General features: G+C 38.9%; 1 protein-coding gene across 2 annotated transcripts in view; it reads left to right on the forward strand.

Annotated features, from left to right (window-relative positions):
- Positions 1-3,654: 3,654 nt before the first annotated feature.
- The window catches only part of LOC132986840 (interleukin-1 receptor-like 2), a 36,094-nt gene continuing 26,252 nt past the window's right edge, over positions 3,655-13,496 (forward strand). Inside the window, exons 1-5 of one of the 2 annotated variants that reach the window (XM_061053490.1) lie at positions 8,872-9,416; positions 9,529-9,606; positions 10,620-10,869; positions 11,184-11,376; positions 12,477-12,648. In XM_061053490.1, coding sequence (XP_060909473.1) covers positions 9,531-9,606; positions 10,620-10,869; positions 11,184-11,376; positions 12,477-12,648 — 691 coding nt within the window. In that variant the 5' untranslated portion in view covers positions 8,872-9,416; positions 9,529-9,530. Of the gene's footprint in view, positions 3,829-8,871; positions 9,417-9,528; positions 9,607-10,619; positions 10,870-11,183; positions 11,377-12,476; positions 12,649-13,496 lie in introns of those variants that run through there. The other variant, XM_061053496.1, reaches the window with a different exon arrangement.

Raw genomic sequence — 13,496 nt, forward strand, 5'->3', positions numbered from 1 at the left:
TTCAATGTATTGCCATTTATTTCACATCTATGAAAAATTGTTTTATTCTTATTACATGTTATTCATGAGGGCGTTGATCTTCCAACAAGGCTGCTCAGAGTGCTAATTATGTATGTTGAAAAACATTAAAATAGTGATTAATTTCAATCTCAACAACTAATAAATATTGACTGTAGACTGTGGAAACCTCTTACTAAATATTCAGTGGTGATAAAACTCAGGGCAGAGTTAATCTGAGAAACAAGATCCATCTGTCATCTGTCATGGTAAAGACAAGCAAATGTTTCCTTTGACGAAAAAAAACATACATTTCGTATCCTTCCTTGGTTAAAAAGTGGACTGGTTCTGGTGGTTTAGCATTTTTCTAGTGGATACCAAACATTTACGAAAAAGGTTGTTTTTGTACTATATGGAAATATGCTTTTTATACTTTAAATCAATATGGTAACTTTTGTCCAAATTTTTAATATAATGCTGTAATGCAGATGCAAAAAGGGATTATACTCCAAAATGTCCACAGTATTACATGTAAATGCACTGCAATGGTTAGTCCAAGGTGCAACAGTTGTATGCTGCAATATGTTATGTAAAATATATTACCAATACCAAGCCACAGAGCAAACAACATATTAGCGTGAGGCTGAAAAGGAAACTCTGAATGAAGAAATACTGTCATCCATTTGAAGGCTTCTGTTTTATAGTTCCTTATACATCAAATCTTGTGCAAAATCTTTATATTTAAATAGGATAAACAACCTCAGCTATATTTTTTCCCGTGGACATGGAGAGAACACATTAAGTGCACGCAGCTCAGTGTTTCCCCTAGGTTTACAGCTTTGGGGGGGTGGGGGGTGCGGGCAGACGGACGCCGACACAAACCATTTTAAGGAATCTTGGTGTTCATGTGTGACTTTTAATGACAGCTGTCCTGTTCTATCGGAAAGGTATCCTTAAATGACTTCTTTCCCTGATTTCTGACTCTATCCACTATCCTAGCTCTACAATAAAGGCACAAAAAGCCAAAAAGCCCCCCCAAAAAAAAAAAAATATAGATATATATATATATATATATATATATCTATATATCTGGCACCTTGGGTTGCCGGTAGCCTATTGGTTAGTGTGCGTGTCCAATGTGTGGAGGCCATAGTCCTCAAGGCAGGCGGCCTGGGTTCAGGTCCAACCTGTGTCTCCTTTCCTGCTTGTCATTCCCCAGGCTCTCTCTCCCTGGTTTCTGAGTCTGTCCACTGTCCTCGCTCTCGAATAAAGGCATAGAAAGCCACAAAAAACAATTCTGACACCACTGCTGCTGTCCTGTGTCTACAGAACACTGTCAAGATCAATCATTTAGAGCCACAAATTCATTTTGTTTGAACACCAGATCCCTCTGATCATCAGAGTACTGCATGTTGTCCTTTTAACCATTCATCCTGGAGAAGTTATAGTTTGCTACTATTTATATTCAGTTTGGCAAACCCAGAAATGGTAAACGGACTTGAGCTTGTATGGGGCTTTTCTAGTCTTCAGCATACTCAAAGCACTTTTACACCCATTCACACACTGATGGCAGAGGTTGCTATGTAAAGTGACCATCACAGGTATCTAATCCCATTTATACACATGCATACGCTGCCAACGAAGCAGGAGGAAGTATCGGACAGGTTGCTGCAGGAGCTGGGGATCGAACTCCCAACCTTCCGGATGAGAGACGACTGACTCTTACCAACTGAGCCACAGCCACCCCTAGAAAGCTCAGTTACACATGAAATGCAAACTAAGTTGAACTATTGTAGCCTATCACAACGCGTCTGCGGATGCGCAAGTACTTAAACATTAATCGAATAATGTCAACAATGAGTATAGGGCTGGGCGATATGGCCCAAAAATAAAATCCCAGATTTTGTGTACACCACACCGATTTCCAATTTTTTTCTCAAACAACCTACAAAACACAGAACAAGAAATTGATCAAATACGATTTGTTTTAACAAAAATACTTTACCAAACCATTTTTTATATAAAGATTTTACAACAGACAGTGGTTTGCTCGAGGTTGGACGCTGCAAAACCAAATTGCTTCCAGACGACTGAGGAGACTGGGCCCTTTTTGGAAACTAACTTCCCACTGTTACTGTATTAGCGCGTGCTGCCATGTTGACGTTTCCACTCACTAGTTTGAGAGACATCTTTCAGGGGGAGGGGGCATTACTATGGACTACCGGAGTCCAGAGAAGCAGCGGGGGTTGTTTACCGTTATTATCCATGTTTAAGTGAAAATCGATCAGGCGTACTGTGCGTTCTCTAAAAACCCCATGCCTGGTTTGCCCGGAGGTCTAACAGCATAAGTATGTAGCGTAGCAGAAGTCACATTGTTGGACGCCTTGAAAAGAGCAACATGAGCTAGATGGATAGCTTGCATCGCATTTGACCAAAAGTAAATTGTAGAGCATGTACCAAATGTAGAAAACTGTAAAGTTATTCACACATTCAACATAAAACCACAACAATGACCCGAAGAAGGTCCAATAGTAACTAGCTGAAAGGGGCACATCACCATCGATATATCAATTCTCAATTATTCTTCTTCAAAAAAAATCTGACGCTTGTAAGTGAGGTGGAGGTTAGACAGCAGATATTATTCTGTGGATAGGGATCCTCATAAAAAAGCCTAATCGCTGCATCAACTCTAGCAGTGCCGTTGCATCCATCGAGTGTCACAAATACATTTATAGCACAGCGATTGAATAAAACTATGTATGACATCACGTTTATTATGAGCGTAATCAACCAAGCCTCAAAGTGATGCTTTTCACCACACTGACTTTACTACGGGCTGTGGGTAAAGAAAGAAAAATATAATCACAGTTGAAACACTTGTGCAATATGAGAAAGTAAAAATAATAAGCTACTAACTTGTCTGATGTGTGTTTTAACAGGCACACTGTGGCTGCGGAGCATCCTGTTTATAAAGCCACATTCACTCTGGGACAGGGAGTGATGCACTTCCTGGAGATTCCATAGCTCAAAGACCGAGTCTGACAAGATCCCAACATTTCTTTTACATTTGTTGTTGAAAGAATTTCCCCTATGGTCGGTTTAAAATGTAGATGATGGGAACAAATGCCTGCCCTTGCTATGTCAAAGAATCCATTTGTCTTTTTGTCCGTTAGTTCTGCAGTCATGAGAGTAAAGACACTTTTATGAAAGGGTTTGTCACAAAAGTTTTCTTCAGGTAATAAATAGCCGACTTACAAATTATTTTATTTTATATTTCAGAGGCGGAAAGTCCTACTTTAAAAAAATCTGGGTGAAAATTGTTAAAATAATTCTAGCATTAAATCTCACAACTAAATATTTGTGCAAGGGTTGCGATTTTCTTTAAATGTATTTGTGCACAAAATTAGCCCTATTTACCAATAACAAGCATAATTATAGAATATGTTGAATTTGTCTAAACTATGAAATTATTTGGTTTAAGTTAGATACTATGTTTTCATCAAGGTGAGAGGAAGTTCTTTTTCATTGAGGTTTGTTTTGTTGTTAAGAGGAAGGTTTTGCTGATGTTGTGTTGAAATGAAAAGGAAGGTGGACACAGAGTTGAGAGGTGCAATCCAAACACGCTCTTCCTCCTCTTTGCCTGTGCTGTTTTTGTGTTGGTCCCATGGAGGTGGGACAGAGCTGGTGAGTCACTGGCCGAGCTTCATGGTCAAAACTGCACTCTGCACGCGAGGGTCAGAGGTGAGGTATCCTCAGTTAGCTCTGCTGTGTTGGGTAAACTCTCCCATCCTTCCTCCTTCTGCTTGGTGCCTCCGTGTCGCTTTCTCTGAGGTGAGTCACCTTATTCGGCTCAGGTTTACTTGTCTCCAGACATGTTTTATTTTTCTTCCTGATTTCTAGTATAAGCTTTGCCACTGCCATGCTTACTGATTAAGAGAAGTCTTGTGTAACTGCAGACTTCCTTTTACGCTAATTTAGAGGTTTTAGAAGTACTCAATAAAGATAAGCACTTTGCATATGTAAAGATTTTCTCCTGTTACATCAGACATTAACCTTTAACAGGATGCTTTCATTTTGAACTGACAGTAATGGTTTATAAGGTTTTATTGGTGACTTGATTCATACTTGAGGTGATTGCCAAAAGCTTTCAAATGACCTTATTTTATGGTTGTCCTTTTTATCTCCTGTTTTGTACCTTTCTTACAATACTTGGTGAGTTAATGTTTGTTAAAAGGGGTTAAAAACTGTCCACCAGGACCTTCATTGGAATATTTGTTTGCTGTTCTGTCATGATCTGACATTTTCACTGCATATAATGTCTGTATAGATCATGTCACTCCTTTATATTCCAGTTGTATACCTCTTATTTTATTTGTATTTATCTTATCTCTTCTGGGGTTTTTTACCTACTTGCTACTTTTCTTTGTGTAGCTGCAACGCCTGAATTTTCCCCTGTGGGCAGAGATGAAGTATTATCTTATCTGATCTTATTTCTGGGGTATTTAAAAATGATTCATATCCATACAGGCAGTACAAACTCAACTGAAAGGGTTTGCAAGTAAAACAAACTAAAATGAAAGACAATTTAAAAATGTGTCAGCAATAAGAAATGTTACAAATCAGTTCTTTCATTCGATCCAATTTGACTGAGAAATCGAATGCATACAGCAGACAGCAAAACGAGTCTGAATGAAACAAACACAATATTAAATTGACTTTTTATGACGTGCAATTTCTTCAGTTTTAGAGCTATGCTTAATGAGCAGAGTGGAAAGGCCTATTTGTTTAAGCCTGCTATAAAAGTTCAGTGCCTTCTTGAATATATCTGCACATTGTAACTATCATCAAATAAATAAACAATGTATGACATAGGCAATTCAATTATCCAACGGCATTGATGATTTGTATTTTAGAGTAATTTTGAACAAGATTATATTCAGACAGTCATCTCGTTGTGTTACTTGGTTTGACAGGTCAGGAAACTGTCTTTATTATCAATGTGCTTAAACCGATTTGCAACATTACATGCAGCTTTATGTTATTGCCACAACATATTGCGTTTCAAGTGCAGCCTGCACTGTGCTCCACATTGTTAGTTTATGTTGCTGCACTGAAGTGTTTACATATGTAAATGATCCCAGTGTAGTTTTCTCATGAACATAAACAGACTTGCAGTGGTTAGTGCAGACTGCAGCGATAATTAAACTTCACATAATCGCAGAGCGTAACGGACAAACAGTCAAGTTACTGGAATGTATTTCTTTCACCACAGAATGAAAACAGTATTGTCTTCAATGTGAATCATTGCAGTGTGTCATGGAAGTTATTATCCTGCGTGCTGCTGCTGTGGGAAGTGTGACTTCCAATCTTTTCCCTTTTCAAGCATCTGCAATCATGCAGATAAAAAACCTTCCACATAGTGAATTTGTTTTATATCTAGTCCCCATCACTCTTGATTAAAAGAGATTTGCCACATTATTTCTGGGTATTCATGACTTAAATTCATCATTTATATTGGAATATTCTCACATTATTCTGCTCAGTATAATAGTATTTACTGCTGTAACTTGACATTTCCTGCCGGCTGATAGGGTCTCTTTATTTTCAACAATATTTTCTCAGGCATGGCTAAAAATAAACTGGTTTTAGGGCATTAAATTAGAATCAGATGAAGACGGCCCCTCTTATGGGAAGCATATTTCCTGTCAGCAAAGATAAAAATCTTCATCAGTTATGGTGCAAAATTACCAATATACTGTATAAAGAGAAATGGCTGTGAGATAAATAAGTTTTACTGGTTCTGGCTCTTTCAATGCCATGCAGGGTGTGTCGGTCATCTGAACAAGTAATTGCTTGTATTTCATGTTTTATGAGGACATGCCTCAAGGAGCCAGGTTTCAATTCTCCAGCATCATTTGGGTTCACATCCTCTTCCCCTTCACTAAATTATTTTTTTTGCTTTGCTTAGCACTCTAGCAACATGAATTGGTTACACCTAAGTGGCTGACATGGCATGTTTCCCGAAAAGCTAAGACAATCTCAGTGTTTAAGAGTCAGCACTTCCCAAAGATTAGTCCCAAAATGCCCAACATCCAACCTAGGTCATTGATGTAAAAAAAAAACAGTTTTAAATTGTCAAGCTAATTCTTTTGCACGGTTTTGCTCCAGCTATGGTGTTATATTTGCTGCTGTTAAAAGAAGGAAAAAAGTCCACACACTGTTCCGCTCGCAAAGGGCAGTTTAATTTAAACAGGATAACTTTTCAATGTACAAGACCTGCTGCTCATCTCTATAATATCATCTAGAGCTGAAGCGATTGGTCAATCAAAGAGCTCAGTCAAGAGATCAAAAACAATCTGCAAAAATGTCTGCAAAAATAGATGCTTGAAATGGAAATAGATAAATGCTGCAATCGTGAATTGAATATCTTTGGGGTTCAGGTTTAGGCTTGTATGTGCTCAGTGAACTTGTGAGACAAATACTCTTTTATGGATTTTTCTGAAATAAAATAGATGTACTGAAATAAGTATTTATCAGTTTGTCAAGAGTAAATAGAGTAAATATATCTGTAAGTTGCAGCAAAATATTGGAATATTGTTGAAGTCTGTTTTTACCTTCCATGTGTTTTTCCACTCTAGCACATTCTGTTAGATGTTCATTGTGATCTGTTTGGTAGAACAGCAGGTGAAAGTACATTTGTTGTTAAAATGTTTATTATTAGTCATACCTTGACCGTTCAATCCCTGTTTCAGTTTAATCAATGCTTTTGAGGCTTCTTGTTTCATACAGTTTACTGTCAACATACCATGGGGTACACACTGTTGTCAGGACCTTGGACTTGTCCACTCTTCAGTCTGTGATGTCACCACTGTTCTACAAACAGATGGACAAAGTTTGCACCACTGAGCAGATTTGTAGGACAACACACCCGATTTCTGCTTCGTCTAATACAAACATACAAAATGGGACACTCTTTCCTCTCTGTCAGTTTGTTGTTAAGAAGTCAAACATTGCACAAATCTGTTCAGGAGACACATTTCCAAACCATTACCGTCTGGTTTCTACCATGGAAGCAATTTCCACCTCTCAGCCTTCAATCTCCTTTTCAACATGTCACTTGGCCAAATTAGTTCATTTTATGAACAGAGAAAACCAGTCACTTTAAAAAATGGAATGCTGCACTGATTAAACATTTCTCAGCTGAGTTTCCTCCTGTCAATGCTCCCTTTAGACTAGAAATAGCAACTCATCACACTTCTTAAGGCAAAAAAAAAAAAAGGAAATCCCTGAGCAAAATTATATGACATAGAGCTCTCAGTGCATCTGGAAGCATGTCGATGCTGTGTCACACATTTCTCCCCAAAGAATTGTATGTCGCCTCTGCAATTTGGATATGACACTGGATTGTGTTTTTGATACTATATGATCAGCTGAACTGTCCTAGCCTATAGTTTGGGGTTGAACAGGGTAAGCCTGGCCATCAAGTCCTCTGATGGACACTCCTGCATGAACCAGGTCCACTGCTGGGAATCATCCAGTTCAGATGGGAGGCTTATTGAGGATACCAGCCTTTACACGATGAAGCTCTGAATGAAGAGTAAAAATACCAAACTGCTGTACAAAACTCTAGAGGGAAAAAAAAGGTAATTATGTTTATAAAAAGACTCATCCAAACTACAGTCTTGGCAGGACAAACTCTTTTCCTCTTTTCTTTAAAGAATTTCCTGCCAGTAAGTCATATTTTCATAAGCTGTTGTCTGCAGCTCAAAGGCTTCCTGTTATATCAAGAGGTACAGTGAAGATGAGCTGCTGCAAAGTGACATCTTAAGATGACAAGCTGCTTGTTACTAAAAATGCGGTACAGTCATTCCATGAACAGTGGTCTTGCATAATCAGATTAAATTAAAACCAAACTACTGTTATATGTCATTTAACATCAGTAAAAAATTGAAAAATCAACACTGTCATTATCACTCAGCTCAACCTATTACACATTCAACCACAGAGACTTCCAGGTCTCGAGCTGCAAGTTTAAGCTCTTGCCAGAATTTGAATTCTCTACCTGGCTCAGTAAGGTACGCTCAACTCAGCCTACCATGTGTTACTCCTACATCTCTCTTTGTACCATAGTGGGCGGAATCGGCTGAGCTCTTCCCACGCTCCTCTCTGTCCAGGCTTGTCCCAGGGTAAAACTATGCTGCCTCAGTGCTTTTGAGATTCCAGATCCACACTAATAACATCCATATGCAGAGGTCTAAATCAGTGTGTGTACTGAGAGAAAGGTTCTAGTTCATTTATGTTATTGTACCCTCTGGCTTCCAAAGCTAGCACACATACAGACAAATTGATTTCAAGTTTTTGTCTTGAAAGGGATACGTTTGTTATTAGAGGTGGGGGAAAAATCAAATTATGTAAAAATCGAGATTCTTCTCTTCTAAGATTTAAAATCGATTCATAACATCCAAAAATCGATTTTGTATTTTGTATTTTTTGGGGCTAATCAGTCACTCTCTGCAAAGTGCTAAGGCTAGCATGATTTTATTCAATCCGATCTCTCCTAAACACTTTACTTTTTACTTGAAAGAAATGTGTTTAGCTAGTGTGCCATTTCTTTTTTTTTCTTTTTTTCAAAGGTTTATTTTGGGGCTTTTTATGTCTTCATTTGAGAGATAGGATAGGATAGTGGACAGAGTCTGAAATCATGGAGAGAGATAGCAGGGAATGACTTGTGGGAAAGGAGCCAGAGGTCAGATTTGAAACTGGGCGCCTGCCTAGAGGACCACAGCCTCTGTACATGGGGTGCGCACACCAACCACTCGCCCACCTGGAGAGAAATAGTGGGGAATGACAGGCAGTAAAAGGAGCCACAGGTCAGATTCGAACCCAGGCCGACTGCCTAAAGGACCACAGCTTCTGTACATGGGGCGCACACACCATCCACTAGGCCACCGGCTTCCTGTGTGCCATTTCTAAATAACATATTGTTGTGTTTATTATGCTGTACAAACAAATATTATTGCCCTAGAGTCTTGGCATAAACTTGACTGACTCAAATAAACATGTTGTGGTTGTTTCACCAGTTTCCCTGAGGAGTCACTCGTAGTTTTTTAAAGACAAGGCTGTGCTTGAACGTTCACTGACGTAAAACAGTGTTCAGGAATGCTTGGCCTCCTTTCGGCATTACGCAGTGTTTTGTCAAAGCGCTTCACCACAAATGATCTGAGAAATACCAGAACAACTTATCATTCATGTGGAAATGAGAGCAGTGGAGGAAAAAGAGAGGGGAAAAGAGACACACTTTTAGAGACATAAGGTAGTAGTAAGCTTGTTTTTAAAGGGGAAATAAAACTGCTTTCAATGATTATTGCTTAGTGAGAGCTTCTTGTGACCTCAGGGTGACACTGAACAGAAGTGTTCCAGTAAGTTGTCAGCTGCTCTGATTTCAGAATGTTGCTGTAGCCTTTCCTCAACTGCTGTTTAACCCCAGCTTGTTGTGTTTATGTAACTGTTGCTTATGTGTGTGTTTCCCAGCCATGGGCCTGAGTTCAACACTGAGAAGCCTTCTGTTTTTCCTCGGGGCGTATGGGATTTGTTCAGGATTTGTGCAAGGTAAGCAGTTTTCTAATAAGACTACATTTATACTATGAGAGCTATGATGGCACTTCTAAACTGTATATAGTCTTCATACACTTTTCTCATGTTTTAAACATGTTGCTTACAGTATCACAGTTCATAATTTTTGGTCTTGTATAACTTTAACCTCTAATTCAGTTGGAAAGAGGCATGCTGTTGCCCTCTTGTGGCCATTAGTATAACTGCAGAAACTTCTCTTGATGGTTTGAAGTCTGAGAAGATGATGTGAAATGATGACATGCATTGATGCAACAGCACACATTTTTCTACCAGACTAAATCTGATAAAAGGTTAAGAAATTCTCTGATGTAAGAGCCTAAAGAGGAACTGGAGACAAATAGATGGAAGAGGCTTTCTTAAGCAGAGACAAGTTGTTAAGATTGCATTGAATGAATCAACATTTTTAGTATGTCTCCAAGACTTTAGGAAACATATGCCTGTAAACACTGTTGCTGTAAAGTATGTTAAGTAAAATTTGATCATTTTCCAAGTTAGAACAATCACAAAATAAAAGCATTTTCCAGTACTTGCTAGCATCAAGTTAACAAACTAAGATATAAATCCAGGTCCACCTCTGAGATAGTGTGCCCAACCTTGAAAATAATGCACCAGACGTCACTGGTCAAGTCTTTTTTCAAACATCTGCCTTTACCAGAAAATCCCAATTAAATGTATCTTGTTCAATAAATAAAAGTCAATTCTCCTTTGATGACTGTTTTTCAGAGAACTGTACGACCTTCAAACATCCATTTGAAAGGCCATTTGTATAACTGAAGACTTTTTTTTGAAGAAAAAAGAAAGGCCCACCAGTCCTCCTGAAATGACCGAGATATTTTCAGGAGTGCATTATGTTAAAACAGCTCACTCTTGTCCAAATTCCCATCAAAAATGTCTAAAACCAAATCTCTATCAGGCAGGTTCTCTCAGATTTGTATCAATATTAAATCACCAAATAGTTAATTGATCCCCTTGTGATGATTGTTTTGCAGAGAACTGTACCAACCACAAACTCCGGTTTGAGACGGTTTATTCTGTTCCCGGTGAGGTAGCTATGCTGACCAGCACCCTCGTGTCTCCAAGTGTCTCCAACTTCACAGATGTACCTTACAACATCACCTGGTATGACTCAAAGGGGAAAGAAATAATCAATCAGACCGATCGAGTTCTGGTACTCGAGGAGACTCTGTGGTTTCTCAATACAACACTGGATGATAACAAGGAATATATGACCATCCTAAGGTAACAGAAATATCTGTCAAATCATCTTTACGACTTCTACAGCTGAAATGTAATAACTACTCTTTACAATAATACATGTCTGAAGTAGAAGATTGCAGCCCCAATGCTTAGGATTGAAATGTTTTGTTTTTGACAACTTCTAATGCACTCTAACAGAAACTTTAAGTCTAAGTATTTGCCACGTGCAGTTTAATGATATCATGGGTAGACATCCCTCAAAGTTTCTGCTTTTTTAGATATATCTTTACAGATGAATAAATGAAGAAAGGACAGAAAAAACCCAACAAATTACTTTCTCCTTTAAATTCCAAAAGGACCCCCTCTGGGTGCCACAAGCAGCGCTTAAATCTGACCGTAGAGCAACCAGAAGCTGGAAAATGTGAAAGGCCAAGAAAAACTCATCAGTTCCTTACGAAGGATGTCAACGGCATGCTGTCCTGCCCTCTGAGGAACTATACTAACAAACTGAAAAGCTACAACATCACTTTCTCCATCAAGTGGTACAGAGTGAGTAGTGGGAAGGTCTTTGTGGGAACTAATGGATAATGTAAGGAAAAGAGAGAAGAGAAGAACTCTTTGCACAGCATGGGTTTATTTATGGATGATGAGCCACCCTCAGCTTAGATTTATAACATTATTTTATGTTATTTTTCCACCACTAATTGTATATCATTTTTCATGTACATGTTGGCATTGTGCAGTTGAATGTCAGTAAAAGTGCCTGTGTGACATTTGGCATTTTGGAGATGAGGATTTGACCTTTAACTGACTTCGGTTTTATAATTTCTAAACAGAAACATCAAACAATAACAATATTGAAATAAGATTTTTGGTCTGTATCGTCCAGTCCTACCTCAGGTCAATGACGCCCTTGTGGTTGTCATTGCCCAAAGAGACCACACAAGGGTTTCAGCATACCAACGCTCACCTTTGTCAAATGCTGATTTGTTTATTGTCTCTTATTAAGTCCATGGTCCATGTCTCTTATGAACTCCATGGTCGCATGCTCTGGGTGGACTGTGGAACCGAATTGCCCTCTGGGATAAGTAAAGTTGTCTAAGGTCTTTAAATGTACTCCAAGAAGTTTTAATTGGTTTTGAAACTGACTCTTCATGACTTGCAAAAGCAAGCCCAAACATCTGGGACAGAAAATGTTTATTTCTGTTATAGATATTTCTTGACGCTGCCATCAGATCGAATCCAAAAGCTATTTACATCAAAAGATTTCAAAGAGTGAAGCGAGGGGGTTGATATATTTGTCAAACAGAACTAGAATAAGATTCTTTAGAAAGCAGCCCTAACACATGTACAAGACAGTAAATACAGGTTTGTCCACAACCGCCAAAATCTACATAAATGAAAGCTACCAAGAGTTACTTCAAGTTCATCTCTAAAACAGGATTATAATAGATGGGGTATTTGTTGATGAGAATAAGAACTTAAAAGTAGGAAGACACCTCTGGATTTTATGTGATTAGTCTTGGACTACCTTCAGGCTCTGCTCACCAGGCTGCTACTTTAAATGTTGTCTACCATCATAACAAAAGGAGTATTTTTTAAGTTATGTCACTGCAAAACGCTTAACTGTTATATTTCCATTCATCCAGGGTTGTGAACGAATAGAGGATGGGACAGGAGGGTACAGCTTTTTGGATGACACCAAAATAATGATTCACAAGGCGGGTCCTGAAAAAAACAGTTTTTACACCTGCACATTGACCTTCACTCTCGCTGGCATTACTGGATCTGTGTCAGAGACTATCAACGCAACGGTCAAAGGTGAGAACAGGGATAAGAACTGCTTATGAGGCTACTGTTCTCAACACAGCACAGTGGGGAATACATTTCACTACCATCACAAGTAACCACTAGAGGGCAGCACAACAGCTTAAGTTTAAGGAGGCTGACAAGGGGGAAATTACACTTCATCCACAGTGCAAGCTTTAATGCTCATTTCTGATTTTTTGCTCTGATCCATTTCTTGTGTATGGTTGTTCATTTGTTTTATGTGGCCTGTATCAGAGTCCCCTGTTAGTTGGTTTGAGTCCTTCTCCTAATTAAACCTGGGTAAGGTAAGGTAACTTTTTAGTTGACACTGCAGCAGTCACGACCTTCTGTGGCCACATTCAGCCATGTCTTTCTATATGCTTTCAAACACGGGTCGTTTATGATCCTCAAGTTTTTCTTGTACTAAAGTGTCACCTCAAATTCTTATAAGGTCTCACCAGTGGCGATTGTAGAGTATATTGTGGCCCTAGGCAAAGAAAATTAATTGGGGGCCCCTCCAATGAGCGCTTGTTATTATTTTCCTCTATCCTTTCACTCCTATACAGACAAATCCTCTGTAACTTTCATTGACAAATTTTGTTTCTCACAACTATAATGCATGGACAACTAGTATGGAAAAGAGAGTAAGTGCTATCAGATGGGACCCCCTTAGGGAGGTTTTTTACTGCAAAATCTGCACATTCTGAGGAACTGCTGTAATTTAAGGTTTGTCAGCCCTTGGGGCACCACTACTGGCCTGGGGCCCCAAGTAGTTGCTTGCCTTGGCTATTGACAAGCAGCACCTCTGGGTCTAACACCTCACTGTCTGTTTACTGACAACCTCCAGCACAGCCATGGTT

This window comes from Labrus mixtus, chromosome 13 (genome assembly GCF_963584025.1).
Source record: "Labrus mixtus chromosome 13, fLabMix1.1, whole genome shotgun sequence".
NCBI lineage: Eukaryota > Metazoa > Chordata > Actinopteri > Labriformes > Labridae > Labrus > Labrus mixtus.